Source organism: Gouania willdenowi, chromosome 4 (assembly GCF_900634775.1).
Source record: "Gouania willdenowi chromosome 4, fGouWil2.1, whole genome shotgun sequence".
NCBI classification, from domain to species: Eukaryota; Metazoa; Chordata; class Actinopteri; order Blenniiformes; family Gobiesocidae; genus Gouania; species Gouania willdenowi.
Window position 1 is genome coordinate 18,961,641 of NC_041047.1, and position 21,672 is coordinate 18,983,312.

Below are 21,672 nucleotides of genomic sequence, written 5' to 3' on the forward strand. Positions count from 1 at the left end.
GTGGCGGGCCACGCGAGAGGGTAGATGGCGCAGACGGGCAAGTGGCACTGCGGGCCCCGGAACAGCACAGCCGGAGACCCCCCCCCACGGCACCCCCCAGACCGCGCCGGCCCCGCGGAGCACGGCGACACCCCCCACCCCCGGGCACAGCCAGGCACCAACAACATCCCCCGGCGCCCCAGGGGGCGACCCCCGCCGCCCGCCGGCCCGGAGCAACGCCACCCCGCCACCAAGGGGAGCGGCCGAGCGGGGGGGAGGCCCATGCCCGCACCAGGGCCAGCACAGGCCCACCCGGCGCCACGATACAACACTCTCCACCGGGAGGCGGCCCCGGCCCCCCCGACGAGAGAGGACGCCATCCACCGCCAAGCAGGGCCATCCCGCCAGCCACGGACCGGCAAGCCAGAGTACCGAAGCACCCCCAGCCCGGAACCGCCCCCCCACACCAACGGCGCCAGTAGAGCCCCCCCCCCCCCCCACGGAGGCAATCCCCGACGACCCACGCACCGGCACGAGACACCCCCCCGACGCCAGCACACCCCAAACAACAGCGGGCCCAAGGCCACCAGCCCCGCCCCGCCCAAGGCTGCGCAGCGCCGCCACGAGCCGCGGCCGGTCCCCGGGCAGATGGCCGGAGAGCACCTCCCCGGACACGTAGCCCAAGGATCCGCCCCCGGGGCACCCCCGCCCCGGAATCGCGCCCACGGCGCCCGGTGCACCCAGCCAGCAGACCAGCCAATCCCAACGCGGATCCACCGGGCCAGGAACCACGCGCCGCGCCCCCGCACACCCGCCCAATACGACCCCCGGGGAGGCCCCATAGCACCCCTCACCCCACCCCCTAGCCATAACGTCCACACCCCGGCCATTGCGGTCGTACAAAAAGCCCCCGAGGGGGCCCCGCCTAGCCCGTCGCGCAAGCGACATCCCTAGCAAAGGTGCGCCCCAGGGAGCCAAGCCAAGGACCCGCAAGGGCCGACGGAGCAACCCACAGCCACACCCCGCCACCCAGCAACCCAGGAGGCAATCGCCGACCCCGGGCAGCAGCCACCCCCAAAGCTACCCCCACCCCGGATCCCCCCGGACCGGAGCCAAGGACCCCACCACCCCAGGCCCCCCAACGAGACCACCCCCCAGCCAACCCACCCGGCACGGCACCGCCCGCCCCCCAGGCGGGAGCCACAGCCCCCCCTTTTTCTATTTATGTGATGCAGTGCTTAGTTTCTGCCAGTAGATGTCAGTGTCACATTGACTGTTCATTATGGCTCAGGTGATAGAGGTTGTGTTGTTATAAGTTATAGGTTATTCATGTGACAGTATTTCATTTAGCAAAAATAAAAACCTAAACTTTAAGTGTTTTGCATCAGATGACTAATATTTGGTTTAGCAGCTTTTTTTTAAAGTTATTTGGCTTATTTGGTTTTCATAAATACATGGTGAAATAATAAATAACTCAGCCATTAAAGAAAATACATTATTAGTTCTATCAGTACTTTAAACCTGTAAGTTTCAGTGGTTTGAAGGTAATATTTTGAAGCTTTTATACATCTTTTATTGATTTCCATCTCTATGTGATTACAGTCAAAGACTAAGGTCATAAAAAACATTAAACATTTAGTTTAAAATTCATTAAGGAAGATTGTTGTTATGTTTGTGTTCCTAAGAATCACAATGATTTTTTATTAGGTAATCTATTTAATTTAAAGAGTGATTTTTTTTTTTTTGATCTGAAAGTCAGACCAATATTTGCAAGCACTGCTTCACTCTCAGATTTCCTATTTAATATTACTCATCACATATTCAATTTCAGGGTCAGCTCTGGAAAAGGGCTGGGCGATTTTGCCTAAAAAAAATTTGTTTTCGATATATTGTCAAAAGTGCCACTTTATTGCTGTGATTGTCCTCAAGAGTTAAAATGCATAGAACAATGCCAAAAGAAAAAAAAGTAAATCAGGCTCTGTCATTCAACAAGTTCAAGCTTTAACCCAGGTTTAAGCATATATATATTATTAATATTATACAACATTACAATTAAAAAAATAAACTATTCCCTTAGCATATCAGCATATTCCGAATGAAAAATTAAACATGCCTGTAGCACACATATAGCCTACTCAAAGGGTTAACACATGTAAACAAAGAGTGGGTGGGCTCACATCGAGCTACGGTAACCCACAAGGACGGAACGTGAAAAAGTCTGAAAAAACTGTGGTGGGAAAAAATTAATTTTTATTTTTTTTAATTAATTTTTCATTTTTTTTTTTAACTCCAATTTCCAAAATAAAAATGTTTTTTATCTACAAATTTGATAAATCAATTAAATTGATTTTTTTTTTTTTTTTTGTCAGTCAGCGATTTCCTTGCTTATTTTTAACACACCATAATGACCTTTGGGGTCCTTTGACATCATAGCATTCTGATTTATGTTTCTTGTTTGTTTATCAGTTGATTTAAGGTCATATTTTGAAGCTTTTAAATGTCTTTTAGTGATGTATTAAACATTTTCTATCTTTTTGCCATTGAGGTCCAAAACTAAGACCATAAAAACCATTAAATATTCAGTTTAAAATGTATAAAGGCAGATTGTAGGAATTTATAAAAGCTTACGTTACTTACTTTTTTAAACAATGCCCGTATGAATTTATGAGCTCCTCTGTTATCTATGAATATCTTTTCTCTGAGGATTGAAACCAAAGACCTGCTTACACCTTCTTTTACATTCAGCCATAGGAAGTGTTTGGCTCCACATTTCCTATTTGTTCTTTGTGCTTCCTGCTCTGTTTGCTATTAATCTGATGCCCCCTTGTCATCCTTTTACACCATTTCCTTCTCCTGTTCTTGCATATTTTTTTTTTTGGCTCTCCGTCCTCATTTATGGCACTTTAATAGCATCACTGTCTGGCTCAAGTACAACACTGACACTTTTCTCCTCAGCTATACTCGCTGACTCTGCCCCACTGTTGTACAATGTCAGGGGAGAGCCCCCACAGATCAGCCTGAAAACTCTCCACCACCCCCTGAAAGGAACCTGATTGTATTAGTGGTAACAAAGCGCCATAGCATGGCAGCAGCCATTCTTTGGGAGACACAGTTAAACAATGTAAGTAGGAGTGCATAGACACAGGAGCAGAGGAGAGAATAATAGCCACGATTTGACCTCTGTTCCTATCCCGATTGTTGAGCAGACACTGGCTTTATATTGCATTATATTCCAGAGGAGCAGGGCCAGTGCATCAGCGAATATTCAGACTTTCTGAAGTGAATTAGGTTGTCCTAAAAGTGCACGCCCAGTTGTTTTGCTGCGCTTGTCATGTTCTCCCCACTCTCCCTATTTTCAGAAATCCGATTTGTGTATGTCCCTTTGTCGAGAGTCGAGATTGGTCTTCAAAGAATACTCAGTGTAATACAGTCTCAGCCAGGATGAATGTAAAAAAGATTCTCATAAAACAGGGGAAAACAGGTCCCAAAGTAGCAAAGTTAGGCCTCTTTTTGGTTTTGATTATTATCTTTGGGTAAAACTACAAAAGATATAGGAGTTAATAATTAATATAATGTTATTTTTATTTACTCTATGTACAATGACCATTTTTTTGTTGTATGAAATGCCATTGGAACTGTAATCATTTTATATTTAGCTTCTGTGTTACTTTTTGACATTGAATGCATTAACTGCTTCATTCTGGTGGCGTTTTAGCTGAGTTTTGTCTCTTCTGTGCTGCTCGCATAGCAATGCACTGCTTAAAAAACACTGTAATAATAATTAACGTGTGAAACCAATCTGTCTTTTTCAAATTAAAGCAAACTTCTGCTGCTTTCATGGGGAACAGATACAACGCCGATGAGGAAAACATAAAACCCATTAGTCCAGCTGCTAGAATGTAGTCCTAACATCTGTAAAGGAAACGGGATATACGTAGCCAGGTTATTCTGTGAATGTGTTTCCATAGACATACACATATAGAGTGACAATCTGTATGAGTTTGTGTTCACAAATGAGTAAAAAAAAAACATTTTCAACTTAGAACCGCACCTGTATCGATCTTTGTTAAAGGAATCATCCATTTGACAAACTTTATTCTACATAAGTTATTCAATTACATTTTAAAATTAGGTCTAATATAACATTTCATAATATTTTTTTATAGTGTGTTCACCATTATATTTTTCACTTTCCCAGGCTGTAAATGTGAGGCTCTTCTCTTTGTTTTCTGTTTGTCAAACAAAGTGTAAGGTCCATGTCTTCTGTTTTATAGAAGTGCCTGAAATGAGTGGGTTTCATGTTAACATAATTACAGAGGCACTTTTTAGTTCTTACAGTTTGTAAGTTAAACATTGTTTTTCCTCACCACAGTTTTTCTTTCCACAGGAAAGACGAGGTGCAGAGCGAAAGGCGGGCTTTGGAGCAGCAGTCAGTTCACTATATCAGGAGGAGACGATCAGGTCAGAGAAGCTACACGGATACTAAAGTAGGAGGGTGGGTGGGCATCTCATAGAAATGGACTGAGTGGGTTTCAGATGCTCGGATCGTGGCCATACCAGCCTGTCATTGTCTGATCTCGTTAGATTAGGGCGGCAGTAGCTCAGTCCATAGAGACATGTGTTGGAAACCGAAGGGTGGCCGATTCAAGTGCGGACCAAAATACCAAAGGCACCAAACCCCAACACTGGTGCACTCCCTTCATTGTAAAAGCAGCCCCACTCTGACATATCTCCATTAATGCATGCAGGTCCTGTTTGTACATGTGTGTGATTCGGGCCTATGTGTGTGTGAGAAGTATGTCCCTAAAAATAACAGAGTGCCTTTTCCCTTCAGGGAAACATTCAAATTCAAACTAAGCAAACTGGGCCTGGTTAGTAGTTGATGGGAGACTGAGAATTCCAGGTGCCACAGTGGTATCTGTCATTCTGTCCTTGGGCAAGACACTTCACTGATTCACCACTGTTGGTGGTGGTCGGAGGGACCGATGGCGCACTATGGCAGCCTCGCTTCTATCAGGGCAGCTGTGGCTACAATAGTAGTGAAAGAATAATCCCTTAATTCTGCTTTGTGTCCAAAAAAGCGCTATATAAAATTGATGTATTATTATTATAATAATAATAATTATTATTATTATTATAATAATAATTATTATTATTATTATATGTGCACGTTTGAATATTCTGTAGAGCAGAGGTTCTTTATTTGGGACCTAAATGTGGTTCATGGACCTGTTTTCATTCAGTTGCCTCTGCTATTTATTCATACCTTTAACAACAGGTGGGATTCATTTCTTTTGGCGTTGATGTTAAAACAATGTTTTGTGTTATTTACTTACTGATAATGTCATCACATGAAAGTTTTTAATTACAATTCAATTAATAAAAAAGAAATCTATTTAATGTAATCTGACATTTTGAACCTTTTCCTTTGTTTGGGTCACGTTTTGTTTTACGCAGTGATTTTTGGTCTAAAAGTCAGACCAATATTGGGAGGCAACGCTTCAGTGCAGTCTTTAACACTCTCAGATTTCATATTTAATTGTTACTCATCACATATTCAATTTCACGGTCAGCTCTCGCATTGTTAACCAGCGATCTCCTTCCTGTATTTGATTATATTTAAAACACCATAATGACCTTTAAGGTCCTTTGACGTCATAAGCGTTCTGATTTATGTTAATGGATTAAGTTCCCATTTACTCATGCCTGGCAGACTTACTCAACCTTAAAAACTCCATCTTCATTTCAATGGAAAAAGAGCTCTTTGAGGGGTGAAAATGAGATGTGTGAATCCTGCAGGTTTTCCTGCATTAATGGCTGTGTGTGATTAGTATGCAGAGCTGAGGGAAGAGACGGCCTCAGTCTCCCGTTTTTTAATTACGTTATGTTTCGACGGTGATGGAGACGTGCCGGGTACAGCAGAGCGAAGCAGTAACAGCAGGGTTTCCTAGAGCGACGAACCTCCACGTGGGAATCCATAGAAAGGATGCCCTGATGGGAAGGCATTACCATTGCACACACACACACACACACACACACACACATCTGAATGTGTGTACACAGAAATGCACTTTTTGCCGCACGTGGCTGAGAGTTGTGATCATCTGAATCCATGCATAACCTACCAGAACTGTCCCGTTCACTGCTCCACTGCATTTTCAATTTCCTGTTTCCACCTCACACAAACACTTACACACGAAGCGGCTCCGCACCTGTTAACCAGGCACAGGCTTAATTACAGTGGCGTGTGTATGTCTGGAGTCCGAACTGATGAAGTCTTCATTGATCATTGATTACCCCGAGGCTACTGAGCTGATCAGTGTTTGATTGAGGAGGTTTTAAATGTTATATTTTGTAATATTCTCTCAGAAAACACTTTGTTTTCCAAACTCTCAGCAGGGGACCTCATCTGGGTCATTGAAGTTCTGATTGCTCTTCTTACTTCTGTGGACTTGGAGCGCGTTCGGAGCGTAAACCGTGATTCTCTTGAGGAATGTGGTGATAGATTGTGTGTTTTTGTTTGTGTGTTTGATGGATTGTGTGGCCGTGTTGTTGATCAGTGAAGCTCAGGGCCTGGTGGATGAGAGTTCTCTACCACTGTGACCAGTTTAGTCTGATGGATGAAGGACATATCTGTGACTACACCAGACTGGACACACACACACACACACACACACATGCCCACACGCACAAAGGCAAACAAACTGCGGTAGGGCCGCCAGAGATGACGGAGTAGCCTGTGACCTTCCCAGCATGCTTTGCGACGCCGTTGATGTCATGTCTTTTACAGGAACCACATTAATCATTTGTTTGTTTTCTGTGTGTGGTGTGTGTGTGCTCACTGTCTGAGTCATGTGTCGCATGATTTTTTTTTTGTGTCTTTATTTGTGTGTTTATTTCAACAGTTAATTTTTTACATCACCTCACATCACAGACGCCAAATGTGTGTGTGTTTGTTCATGCTTGCAAAGGTATGTGTGTGTGTATCTGTGTGTGTGTGTGTGTTAGTGCTTATTACGGGTGTCACGCCGCCGTCAGGCCAGCCCTGTCCCTCCATCGATGAAAGACTGATGAGCTCGGCCTATTGATTAGTTGTCGAGGGAGACGGATGGAAGCAACACATCAGGGACACACGGGGTCACCGTGGCCACCAGACAAGGAAGTGGGTGTGGCCGAGCTTGGCGCCTCATGAATAAACATAGTGGTGGTAATCAGTTGTATGTAAATGAATGTCCTCACACACCACCTGTGTGTGATGGAAGCGTAACGAGCTCTTCATAATTCACCCGGGCCTGATGAGAGTGCAGCGCAGAGAGGCTGTGAGAGGAAGGACGTATAGCAGAGGAAGGGAAAGTGCAGGCTGACAATAGGATGAAAAACGATGGATGAAACTTATTGTGTCCTGTGGGATGCGTGAGTTTGGAAATCGTAAAACGTGCAAAATGTGTGATTTTTGTGACGGAGACTTTCAGGCTGGAGTTCAGTGGATCTCTGTGGTGGAGAAAAGCAAGGAATGGGATTAGCAGTTTTTAAAATAAGATATAGTACCTTCCTCACTACCATCCCTGTTAGTGTAGTGAAGCTACTACACATTCATGTTACACAAAATGTTAAACCACTCAACTTTTGTTGTCAATTAAGTAGAAAGACTAACGATATTTGACAAATCAGTCTGTTTTTTTTTCCTCCATGATTCTAGAGAATCTTTACTCTTGAAAATTCTCTTCGTTTTTAACCTACCACTTGCTGTAGTTTTATTTTGAAGGAAAAACCTTTGCGTGCAGTTTTTTTAGCCTTCTTTCATTCTATAACAACTACCTGTTGTTTGGATTATTTATTTCTCTATGGCATTCTTCCTGCATGGAAACAGATTTATTCAAACTATGTTTCTTTCATTGTGACCAGTATTATGTGTTTTTTTGTCCTGCTATACTATGCATAAGTTAGATTTCCCTGTTGAAACAGCTCATCAAGGCTCCTGCGGTAGCTGTGACACCCAAAGGAGTGTCGTACTTGGTATTTTGCATCAGTGCTGAATAGGGGTGTCCTGATATCGATGTCGGATATCGGTCCGATATCAGCCTGAAAACGAATATCGGATCCAAATTTCCGATTTTTTTTTTTTGCAATTCATTTTTTATTTATTTTATTCAATTGTAGAATACTGTAGATATTATATTGAAGGTTAAAATGTATGTAACCAATTAGTTAATAATAAATGGGTCAGTTTTTCTCATACCTATGTTGCTGACTATTGTTCTCTGTTTGAGTAACATCACTTGATCAAACCTTTTCTAACATTCCACACTACAAAATAAGTAATTATGATTTTTTTTTTTTTATTAAAAAAAAGTAATAAAAGTATGTATGATTCATGCTGATATCGTATCGGATCAATATCAGTATCGACCGATACGCAACGCTGCAATATTGGTATCATATCGGAAAAGAAAAAGTTGTATCGGGACATCCCTAGCGCCGAGTCATTTAAAGCAGCAGGTATTTAGTGTTTCTGTTGGACAATAGAATCCCTAAATTCAATTAATCTGACTGGTTGGGATAAGAGAGGAAAGGGAGGGTGTAAAGCTCTAAATGAGATTTTGCCCCTTTGTCCCCCCTCACCCATCATCCCTTCAACTCACCTTTTACCAATGCTCCCCCCCCCCCCCCACCCCCCCCCCCCCCCCCCCCCCCCCACACACACACACACACACACACAAACACGCACTTTCCCCTTAGGATTCACTTCTGTCCCCAATGCGGGGAGGTTCTTGGAGGTTTACAGCTATAATTAGAGGTGTGCTGCTGCTGCTGCTGCTGTGGTGTGTGTCTGTGTGTGTATCTGTGTCTCATATGCCAGTTGTCTCAAGGGACGTGGCGCGTGTGGCTGACGCTCATGTGTGAGATGAAAAGGACATGATAAGGTTAGGTTAGGTTTCTTTATATGTACCAAGAGGTAAAACTGTTTTGCAGACAGACGATTATTATGTCATTTACCATCACTAGTTGTAATGTGTTTGATTTCATTATTTATTAAGTAATTTTACACTTTCCGTATGTGAAGTATTTGAATTAAAAGTGATTTTTTGTCATTTTTCTCTCAGGTTAAAGCCAGTTTCTGGTAGTTTTGACAGTGAAATGAAAGGATTATTTCACTACTAGCATAGTTAGAGCTGAACTCATCCTAGATTTTTGAAATTACTGGAATGCTTTCAACAGTATGAGAAGCTTTATGTGAGATGTTTTTTTTTTTTTTTTTTTTTTCTAAAAAAAGAGTAAATTATTAATTTCATTATTACATCTATCAATTTTTTTGACAATTTCATCTGTGGCATGTTTGTTGAAAAAATTGCTTTGGTAGTCGAAACAAATTAAGTTTTTCCTCAATAAAGACTTAATTATAAAAAAATTAAATGACTTATTTTGTCCCGATCACTGTGTGAAAATCTCTCTCTATCTGCCCTAAGAGGTCTTTTCTCATTTGAGTCCAAAGCACACAAACTAAGGTCCTCCAACACTTTTTACAAGTTGTGATCAATGGATGAACTGGACTGACCCGTCTCTTTTTCCTCCTTTGTGTTTGTTTCCCAGGGAGGAGGATAAAAACATCTTCGACTACTGCCGAGAAAACAACATCGACCACATCAGCAAAGCCATCAGCTCGCAGAAAGTGGACGTAAACAATAAAGATGAAGAGGTATAGCTTCAATTCAGTGCCAAGAATTTTTTTGTCGATTTGAGCTGTGCGAGTCGCATTTCATTACCATGGAAACGCTCTATTGTCTGTCTGGTGGCTGCAGAGGGTTTTTGATCCCACACTGAATCCATACCAACTGTGCGTTGCTCTGACCTCTTGCGCTGCGGGGCAGGTGAAAATGATCAGAGATAGGACATGAGAAATACAGGTCACTGGGGGATATATCATGTTGCTCCTTTTGCAATCATTACATAATGGTTTCAGTGATGTGCAGCTACACACACACACACACACACTCACACACAAACACACACTGAGGCTTGATTGTGTGTACAGCTATTACCATGGTGAGGTGTTTTCTGGATTGACCCAAAAATCCATTCATCTGTCCTTGATTCATAATCATCAGGGCCAAATGGTCCTATCTCTGCCTCTCTTTGATCACAGCCCATCTCCAGATAAACAGGTTGTTGGCCTGTGAGTTCACCAGCGGAGGCCAGATGGTGGAGAGACCCCAGCACAGAGACCTTTGTCTGTTGTCACTATTGTCGTCCTCCTGTAGTTTATCGGAGTAGACAGCAGAGGGCAATAGTGAGGTTTCACACTGATCAGAGGCCTGATCTGCTTTGGCTTCACTGAAAACCAAACAGATGCAGCTCCGAACTGCGATCAAGTGTTTTAAATGAACACAATACATTACCTTTATCCTACATTACTAAAACATCTAGTAAAAAAGAATTGGTATGTATTTTCAAGCAAGCTGCAACACTCTGTATAATCCAGATTTTAAAAATGATTCAAATTATTAAGGTAAATTAAATGAAACCTTATTACCGGCTTTATTTAACACAGGTTTTTGGGGTCTACTTGTCACAATCCCCAAGTCCCATTCGTCACAAAGCAGGCTACACCATAGAACAATTGAGTGCCTATAGAATACTATCAATACTGTGTGAGGAATCTGGAGTTCCAAAAGAAAAGTCACCTAAACAGAAACAGTCAAAAAAAAAATCACAGCCTTAAATTGGCTTCATTTAAAAAAAGAAATGTAATTTGTAACTTTTGGAAAATTTTGGAAAATAATCTAATTGTGATTTTTTTTTTCCTCATTATTGTGATTTAATATGCGATTATTTTTCCAAGGGCCTTTTGTCATGTATTTTTCAATGAACACAAGCAATAAATCAATCTGTTTCATAATAAACAACTTCAGATTTATTTTAAATTTAAATAAATGTAAAGCATAAATTTTGAAGCACAGATTACAACAATAAAGCAAACAAATCTGTGGCTTTACCTCTTCAACATATCTAACTAACTTCACGTTTCATGAAACATGTAAACATGTGGACTGCACTTCTGAAACACTCTCTGAATTTAACAGGACAGTCTATAAATAAATAAAATAAACATATATATATATATATATATATATATATATAAAAAAAACATAAAGCTTACTAATATCCAGTCAGTAACATCACACATACTAAAATGCAGGAAAAGTAAAGAGAACTAATATCTGCTTTAACCAATTGGATGTTTTTTAGGTAAATCAAACTCCCAACAAACTTAAAATAAATTATCACTAAAAAAAAGAAAAATTGCATCCTTCGCAATTAGAAAATCACGTTTTATGAAAAATCGCAAATGCAATTAATCGTTCAGCCTTCCTTACTTAATGCAAAAGTTTCATTACAGTAGTCTGCCACTGAGATGTGAAAGTTCACTTAACCTAAATGTTATTGAAAAGCAGTACTGATTGAAAACACACACACACACAAAGAACATGAACACTAAGCTTGTGAAAAGCTGTGTATTCATTTATTTATTTTTTTTACAAACATTTTATTATTCATGGTTTTCCTACCTTAAAAACGAATACTTTACTGAAATGGGATTTTAGCGACCAATGCCAAGCCATGGTCTCTTTAAGTAAGAATATAAGCAGCAGCAGTGAGCTGCAGCACACCTGGAGGAGAGAGTGAGAGACCAGGAGACCAACCTATTGGTATTCTAGCCTCCAAGGTACTGTTTGAACATGCAGCCTGTTGGGATCAATATGATTTAAAGGACTGAACTGGACTACGAGAGTTGGTCTTACCTAATTGGCCTCACTGAAAAATGAGCTCGTGCGCTTTTATTACAATGAGGATCTTGAATTATTGTTGCCGTTTGTTTGTATGCGAGTGTGTGTGTGTGTGTGTGCATACTAGTGACATTTCATCTCAACTCCAAACATTTCGGTTTGGTCCGACCCAGGTCACACCTAAGTGGAGTTTGCGTGTCCTACTCTGGTTTCCTCACAGAACTCAAATACATGAACACTGATACGTAAAGTTTCTAAATTGCTTCATTAGATTTGGTGTCTCGTGAGTATAATAAACAAATTTAGAGAATAAATGCAGGAGACCAGGGGCGTCAAACTCATTTTAGTTCAGGGGCCAAATACAGAACAGCTCGATCTCAAGTGGGCCACAGATTTTATGCAGGAAAATGAGTAATTTCAACAATATTGTGCACTAGTTTGCACTTCTACGTATACATGAAATAGTAAATATGTCAGAATCTACAATATCAAAGCAAATAAGGGATAGATACGAGTCCCAACAGGATCTTCACTTTAAATTTCCTAGATTTTGTAACCGATTTTTATTTAATTGGGGGAAATATTGTGATGATTTCAGGAAAATTGAAGGATTTCGTAAGGATTTTGTAAGAATTTTGAGTTTTTTCAACAGTTTATCATTAAAAATAACTGTAATCATGCGATTTAGCATCGGGAAAACTGTGTGCTCCTGCAAATGCTGTTGAGTTTCCTTTCTACAATGATTTCTGTTTTATCTGTCATGTGTACTTTCTCCTGCGGGCCAATTTGGGTGCTCCAAAGGGCCGGACTTGGCCACTGGGCCATGAGTTTAACACGTGCAGTAGACTAAAGAGCTTGAAATGAATTTGTCTTCTGTTATTTCCCAACACTGTTTCCTTAAAGTGTCTGACTTTACGGGAGGAGGGGCATACTTAAAAAAAAGTTTCAACACTCCCCCCCAGCTAAAATAATCTGTCCCAATAGTAATTAATGGTAATGTGTCACAGAAAACTCATGTTATCCACAGACCCACTGATCAGGCTCTTGAATGTCATCTTCAAAATCAATGTTTTGTAGTTTTCTCTTGTTGGCATTTGTAATTTCTATGTTTAATCTGTTTTTTTTTCCCCAATCCCTTCTTTTTGCCATCAATCTTTCTTTGGCTTTAGGTCAAACCTCGGTATTGTTGAACTCACCTTATGCAGGAGTCTAAGTTCTGCTCACAGTCTGGTTTCTTGTCGCTTGTGTTTGCAGGGGCGTGCCCTCCTGCACTGGGCCTGTGACAGAGGACACAAAGAGATGGTTTCTGTTTTACTGCAGCACAAAGCCGACATCAACAGTCAGGTAACAAGAAAAATCTCATCTAAGATCTTCTATTTAACATAGTTTGGTTTTTCAGTTTTGGGTGCTAAAGTCTTTAAGTTTATCCATAGGTGTAAAATGTGATGTCAAACTTTCCCATTACATTCTCACATACGGTTTGAGTAACTTTTTAAGATCTTAAACAGAAGCCGAGGCTCACCATTATTTGCGATGTAGCGTTTTCCTCTGGGAATAAGAAACCAGAGTGAAAATCTCTTCTCAAGAGTTTTTTGGAAAGGCCCTGCAGCTGGAATACAAAGCTAGTCGCATGGAGGTTTGTAGGTCAGCAGCAAAAGTAAAGCTATTATTCACATTTTGTGTAAATCTGTGGAGTTGTACTAGCTGTCGATGGAAAGTTCTCATATATGCAAGCCTTGTTCCACTGTTTGAAATACAAATACAGGTAAGAAGTACCATCTCCATTATTCCCATCACCCTCCTCTGTCTTCTCCTCCATCTCACGGAGAAGGTCACCTTTAATTCACTTTGTGACTCAGACAAATCCCTCAGGGCTTTAGCAGACAGAGTTAGCTAGTCGCTAGTCTAGTGTTTGGGCTTCCCAAGGTTTAGCAGCATCCAGGAGGCTTTAGCTTTGACGGTAAGCTGGCTCAGCTGCACATCGGAGAAATTACTCCTCTTTCCAGCTCGGCAGCTCAACACAGTGCACTTTATCGGGTTGCACACCAAGGTTTTAACTGTACGGGGTGAATCAATTGGAAGTAATCAGGCAAATTGTTTTGCATTGCACAACACACATAATCAGGACATTTCACAAATGACTTTCCTCCTCTGTGGTCATGCTTGGCCCCTTTTGTTTGGGAGGGGCGGATTCTTGGAGAATGGCTCATAAAAACCTTAACAGTCGGATAACTACGGAACACTTCCATGATGATCTACGATCATATCAAGATAATGAAAAATGGAAGCAAAAGAGGATGGATGAACACGTTGAAAGTCTTATTTTTTCCCCTTTCTACCCCAAGATAGAACACATTCACCGCCGTGTGTCTATTGTTGAAATATCAATATGACTAAGTGTCAGGTGGAGTTTTCTGCTGTCAACAAAGGAGACGTAAATCTTTGCACAGGTGGTGATAATAGATGAGTACATTTAAGCAGACACTGTTGTCTAATTCTTCCCAACGTCACAACATTATGGAGGTTTCAATCTTTCACATGTAACATTAGGATGACAGGATGCTTGTAAATTCAAAAGAATTCTTTCTCAGGTGAAGAATGTGTCTGTTTTTTGGAGAAGCTTTGGAAACTTTTGTAATATTTACACTCCAACCGTATCTGGTTCAGGGGAAATTTCTTTGTAATGAGGTTTCAAAAAGAAGAGATCAATGTTTGAAGGAAATTGTGGTAGTTGGTTTTACTGCATAAAGTTGGTAGTCGTAGACAATTTATATAATTTGAATTTAAATATGAGAGGAATAGAATAATCTTCCGGACTTTACGTTACAGCTCCGACTAATCTCTCTTAACCTCTCCCAACCGCAGGGCAACCAGTAAACAAAGATCAAACATGGTTTATATTTAATTTGTTGATTAAAAAGGGAAGAGATGGGGGTGGGTTTGGGACTTAAACAAAACGTTTTTTTTTTTTTCGTTTTTTTTCAGTGGAGGAAAATCGTTTTAAATTAATCAACTGATTGTTTTAGTGAATTGTTCCCAAATCTCGGTAACTTGCATTAAAGGCTTGTTTGATCGTTAATCCAGGATCAAGGCAGGGAGGGACTACAATAGGTAGCTGTGTGTGTATTAATACACAGATCACAGATCTGCCACCTGCCAGCTGTAGAGCAGGCCACGAGTGTTGGTTCAGTGTGGTAAACCCCTTAACCCCCCACCCATTCATATCACTGCTCCCTCAGCTAATACACTCGGAGAAAGTGGGGCAGACTCACAAACTGTGGGAATCTGGCTATCAATGCTATAATGGAAATTAAAGGTTAAATACGGCCCTTACTGTATATGCTCTATGCATGACTGTATTTAAGCACATTGAAGGGGTTAAAGTTGATGTTCTGGATTCCTTAACATCACCACAGCTGTGCACACGAGAAAAGCTACATGAATATCTTCCGTGCATCTTATTTGGATACAACTTTTGTGTTTCATGGTAAATACAGATGTGTGAACTAGAGGTGACGCAATACAACTTTTTGTTATCGATATTGCAGCCTTGGTTATTGGCCGATACAATGTCAGTGTGAATCATACTTTTATTACTTATTTTGTAGTCTGGAATGTTGGAAATAACTTGATCAAGTGATGTTATTTAAACAGAGAGCAATAGTCAGCAACAACAGAAAAACTAACCCATTTATTATTGAAGGTCCAGTATTATGCTATTTTTCACCCATCTCCATTTGTTCTTAGAACCCCCAACAACATAGTGTTTGTGGTTTATTCTCCCAAACTCGCCTGTTTTCCAGAGTCTTAGCCCTCTGAAAAGTCAATTTCATGGCGCTTCAAAAAACTGGCTGTTTTTGGGCCTTCGTGCATATGCATGAGATGCTAATTTCCTGCCACAGCTGATCACTATACTTTGCTATCCACACACTTTTGTTATTGTTTTCAGCCAAAAAACTGCACATTATAAAACCAAAACCATTATAAAGTGTATTTTTTTTTATAATACTGCCCTTTTTTAACCAAAGGGTATAAATTCAAACCTTAAATATAAGAATATTCTGCAGTTGAATAAAATGTTGACAAAATTACCTCAATAAATTTGTGCAAAATAACCATGAATTTAAGTTAAACAAAATAATATTCTGCAATTGAATACAATAATAATTAAAAAGACCTTGAAAAATAACCTAAATCTAATGAAAACAATATATGTGTCGGAGTGCTTATATCAGAGCTTTTAGATGCAGGTTGATATAATAGGATGCTTGTTTGTTTTTTGGGGTTTTTTCCCCTGGTATCTGACCGATATCAACATCTGATTAGGACAGTTAAAACTGAAAGTGTTCAAACTTCACAACAGAACTGAAGGAAGTTGGACAGAATAGAGCAACATCTGTATTCTAATATTTTGACGTTTTTGTTCATGAAATCATTATTCAGTGGCTCATTATGAAAGTCAAAGTCTGATTACTTTCCCACGCCAGCATGTGACTGCTGTCCCTGTGGTCACTTCCAGTCCAGTGGCTACATTGTTAAATCCTTCTCCTCACACAGCCAGTGTTTTTCAGGTGGCAAAGCTAAAAGCTCTGCTGTTACCTTCCTGAAAAGTCATGCAAATATGCGTCTGTGGATGGGACACATCCACTAATGGGAAGAGGAATTTAAAGACTGGGCAAGGAATGGTCGTGTGTAGGTTTGGACAATGTCTGGTTTAGATTGTGATTAGCGAAAGGGAAAGAGACCAACAGAGGATTAAGGCTGACAAAGAGGGAGAACAGGTGAGAAATAGGTTAAACAAACTCACACACAATGCCAGGAAGGAAGAAAGTATGTGAAAAAGTAGGTGATTGGTAAAAGACATTGTATTTAATTTTTTTAACATATAGAAAGCTGTGTCACAAGTCCTCGCTCGACTCTCCGAGATGTTTTTATTTGTATTTTTCCCATCTCGTTTTTGCTTCTCCTCATCACTCTCCCTTCCCCCCATGTGTCCGTCCTCTTCATTCCATTCCTCCCAGCCTCTGCCTCTACTTTGTATTAAAACAACATGATCCATGAGGTGGGGAGGGCGACTCGCAGCACCGCTAATTCTAATTAATCCATCGTGGTAGCACGACCAACGCAGGGCCCAAGCACTCCCAGTCTATCAGATAGAAATTCATAACTTAATTGAGGTCAGAGCCTCGAGCAGGCAGAACAAAAGTCTCCAGCCAGGACTAGCTAGATCAATAGTAATAAATATCTGACTGGGTGGCCTACAATTGGTAGCTGGAGATCACACAACAAGTCTCGTACACAGTCTGCATGGTGCTGCTGCTGGACTAGGACGAGTCAGGCCTAAAGGAGAGTGACAATAAGATATGTGAAGTACAAATATTAATTTAGAGCTCCGTGAGACTATATCAAGCTGTGTTTTTCAAGAGTTTTTGAGCTGCCACCACCAAATTATTTACTCTTCTCTCTTTTTTTGTTTTCTACTACTCTGTTGAGATGGAGGTTTTTTCTTTAATCCACCTTTTGACTTTGTCTAGTAAACTAATGGAATTATTATAAAAAAAAAAAAAAAAGAAAGAAAGAAAACAATTCTGAAACTTCTGACAACAGACTGTTTCAAGGGGCCCATGTGATGATCCCTCTCCCCACATTAGTCTGGCACAGCACAGAAAGATCTGTAATTACATCCTTACAATATTTTTATCTAATTATTCTGAAATAAACAAGTTTTATTTGAAAAGCATTTTGGGAAGTGGTTTAATATACTGATTCTAGATCAGATTCACGAATCAAAAATCCTTGTCTCTGAACATTGACGAAATTTTTAAATTTCATATCTCGGTTCGTAATTGACCAATTTTCATTGGGTTCATCAATTACCCGACTGAGTTTCGGATCCGGATTGCGCATTTCATTGCAAATTTTTGGGAGGGTAAATGTGGGTGCCAATACATTTAGACCTACTGTATCGGAATTAATGGGGATAGAAAGTATTTACAAGGCTTTGAAGTGACAATGTTCATGTTGACAGCTAAATGCAAACAAAAGCAGATGACTTAAACGCAAATATGAAAAATGTAACAATGAAATCTAATTATAATAAGAGCACTTCAAGTTTAAAAAAAAATCAAGAACTTATCTTCCTATGAGTAGTTCATCAGAAAATATTTCTATCTTTGTACTCAAGAGACATATCAATACTCTTTATAAAATGTATTTAAATTCAATATTAGTCGACTGAATCCTTCAGCAGATGCAATTGATAATCATTTCGATTTTAGTCAACATGTTTAAAACATGCCATAACGAGGTTTTCAACTTAAGACAGAAACTCAGACAAAATCAAAAGGTTGTCAAAATTAGATTAATGTTTGAATGTGTCACAAAATCATGACTTTTTATTATCGGGGCTGAAGAAAGAAGTCCTCAGACAGGATAATGCCTGGCCTGGCCAGAGTCCATCGCAAATGCTGTTAAGATGACACATATCTGACTAATGGAGAAATAGCTCCACTGCTAAAGACGTTAACTTCACACCTACCAAGGCTCTCACACTTCCTTAATAAAAAAATTACTGTAATATAACTGAAGAATTCATAGCATTTGTTCATGCACATTTTTCACTGAAAACCTCTGTTAATTTGTATCAATATTAATCACATTTTGTCAAATATTGCAGCTTTTTCAGGGTTCCAGTGTTGTAGGTGAGAATCTTGTGTGTGTGTCCTCTACTGCATTGCCTATTTCCACATACACGCACATACACACACACACGCACACGAACTAGCAGCTGATTGAAATTCTATGGCAGAGGCATTATTACACATTTGTATCCCTCCCCTTTCCCAGCACTGCCTCCTATAACTAATGGCTCAGTCAGCCCAGTCATAACAAATATCCAGTAAAATTCATCATAATTGTGTGTGTACTTGAGTGTGTGGAATATAAAGGGTCATTAGAAGAGAAAGACCAGTAAGGTGGAAAAGTTCAAGTATTTAATGAGATTTTTTTTTGTTTTAAATAAAATAAGATGAAGTGAAAAACTGGGCAGCACAAACCGATCTATGAGTCGTAGACCAGTTAGGTCAGGCCTTGTGGGGTCCTGAGAATTTGGTCTTTGTGGTTATTTTGCGTTCATCATACTGATGAAGTTGTGTACAGAAATGCTGGTCATCATTCACTAGGGATTGTATGATATGATTCGATATGTTGATATTGTCTAACCCAACATTTTTTTGATTTACAATATTTTCAGATATCGATATATATACACAGATCCCCTCTCCACTCATTTTAGGTCACATCATATATATCTCCATGTGATGCCCCATTGGAACCATTCCACAAATAATCACATATCAGTTTCAGTGATTTTATTGCTAATATCTAGAGCTGAGTATCATCGCTAGTTTTCTGAATCGATTTGACAATTGAGGTTTTGAATCGATTAATCAATTCAGTATTGATTTTTCAAATGTATTTGGATATTAATAAGATGGTTCCAAATTTCTGACGTTTGCACTGAATTGAATGCACTCTTGCGCCGTACTTGGATTTGCTAATGTCAGACTATAGCACAAAAATACAGGGGTTAGAATAAAAAAAAAAAATAGATTGCAGCACCTATGAATTGATTTTGGAAAACTTCAATAAAATCGATTTTACTTAGCTCTACTACTATAAATACATTCTATAAATTCACCACCTCACCTTTAATCATTTAATTCAATTTATACACTATAAAACTGAAGTCGTTTGATTGTTTTTTACCTTGTATCAAACTGCTGCCCAATAACTGACAAGGCAAAGAAGCAAATCAGAGTGAAGGTTGATTTGTTTGAGATTTGTTGTGCTCCACAGTCAGTGATACACTTGTCTCGAACAACCTTTTCAGGCTGATATGTGGTGATGTAAAAGATTCAGACATTACATCTATTAAAAACTGAAACACAGGAATCAATAGTAACCGGGGCAAAAAAAAAGAAATATAGTCTTATGTATGCATCGCTGTCAACGCTTCCCTCCACACCTGAGACGCTTTAGAAGTCACACAGTTGCTCTTATAACGTTCATATTTACTACTTGGCTAGATGCAATGAAACGAAAGCTGTTGCCTATATCAGACATAGATACAGTAGTGAATTTATAATATGAGCATGCAGAAAAGAGTGGACTACTTGACAGTAATAGTGCAACCCTAGGAGTCGTTCCAGCAGGTAACCGTCCTCTTTGCCATCATCAGCTGTTGTTTCTTCCTTATTGGCCACTCACTGGGCCTTGCCTACACTCAACTATTTGATTTCCATCGTTCTTAACCATCCACATAAATTGTCAGGAGCATTAAAGCTGTCCTCGACTGTTTCAGACAGAAGGGGAGGGGGGGAACGAGGAGAGTGAGAGAGTGCGAGCTGAATGCAGACAGTGTGGGGAGGGACGGGGCCGAGGGGAGAGAATAAACAAACTAAGTGTTTTGCCTTCCATCAGTCTCCCCGCAGTACTCAGCTTTATGAGCCCCTCACTCCAAATGCCTCAGCCTCAGCCCCCACTGCCTGGCCATTGATTTTCATATTACACTCTTTTATATATTTATTTACTTTATATATTTCTTTTTAAACATCATTGATGAGCCGCAGGAGGACAGACGGGGGCTTTGGCGATGTTAATTCTCAGGCTCAACCCTATCCTCCTACTCTGATGGCTTTAATGGAGGCTAAGGTGTCCCTGGGGGAAAAGCACGCTCTGCGACACGGGGAGGGGAGAGCGTAGAAGAAAGAGGACAAAAGGTTTGTTTGGCTCGTCAGGACCAAGACTCTCCAAGAGTTTTAATGTTGATTAAGGAGTTTTTATAGTGAGTAAATCATGTCAGTAGACACTTAGTACACTTTGTTCAGACCATATTTCAGTATTGTGGGAGTAATTGACCCATTTTGAAGTTGGGCATTTTATTTTATATGTTCCAGCTATTTAACAACTCACAGCCCTTCTCATGGGTAATCCTCCTAACCTGATGTTGTGGATCCTAGCTTTGTACGACAGGGAAGAGCAAACACCCAGGCACCTGAAGGACACCCGTAGGAGGTGTGAAGGGCAGCAAGCTCCATGTCAGGCTAATTTGACCGTGGGTGGCAGTGCTCACACACTGAGTGGCAAGGTTACCTCTCCCTGCTCTGAGAGGAGACCCAGATTCAATTAGGGCTGCCCTCAGTCTGCAGATCCTTTTAGAAGAGGGGCCTTCCCTACACAGTGCATAGGATAAGCAGCCCTCGATGCATTTGTGCAAGATAGAGGACCAATGCATGTCATCATCACACCTTTTATTCTCAAACATTTTAAAGGATGATATACACAACTGTTCATCTGATGGCTTCAGTGGCGATATTATCTCCACCTGTATGGTGAAACCATAGAAAAATCACTTTTTAATTATATGGACCGCTGTCGTTAGAACCTAATGATTATTACGTTACGTGATGATCTGCTTGGGGTGGCAAGTTGTGCATCACTAGTTCTTTCTAAGGAGCATTCAAGGAAAGCATATTTTTCCATAAAACAGCCAAAATGTAATGAGTGCTAGAGATTTGATTGAAAGAAGTGTTCAGTAGCCGTGCTGAGGCAATAGGACAGGGGTATTCAACTCCAGTGCTCGAGGGACTGATTCCTGAGACTTTTAGATGCGTCCCTGCTCCAACGCACCTGAATCAAATGAATTGTTTATCATGCTTCTGCAGAACTTGATGACAACACATGGGTTTCAACCAGGTGTGTTGGAGCAGGGAGACATCTAAAAGTCTCAGGAATCCGGCCCTCGAGGACTGGAGTTGAATACCCCTGCAATAGGGGTTCACCGTTTATTGCACCACGGAGAACACACTAAGCCTTAATGCTCGGAACCCGGAAAAATCTGGGTCGT

The 21,672-nt window shown here is 40.5% G+C and overlaps 1 protein-coding gene across 1 annotated transcript in view; it reads left to right on the forward strand.

Annotated features, from left to right (window-relative positions):
* acbd6 (acyl-CoA binding domain containing 6) overlaps positions 1-21,672 on the forward strand; it is a 40,966-nt gene that overhangs the window by 6,399 nt on the left and 12,895 nt on the right. The window contains exons 4-6 of the mRNA XM_028445513.1: positions 4,367-4,440; positions 9,571-9,676; positions 13,020-13,109. Of these exons, the coding sequence (XP_028301314.1) occupies positions 4,367-4,440; positions 9,571-9,676; positions 13,020-13,109 (270 nt within the window). The remainder of the gene's footprint in view (positions 1-4,366; positions 4,441-9,570; positions 9,677-13,019; positions 13,110-21,672) is intronic.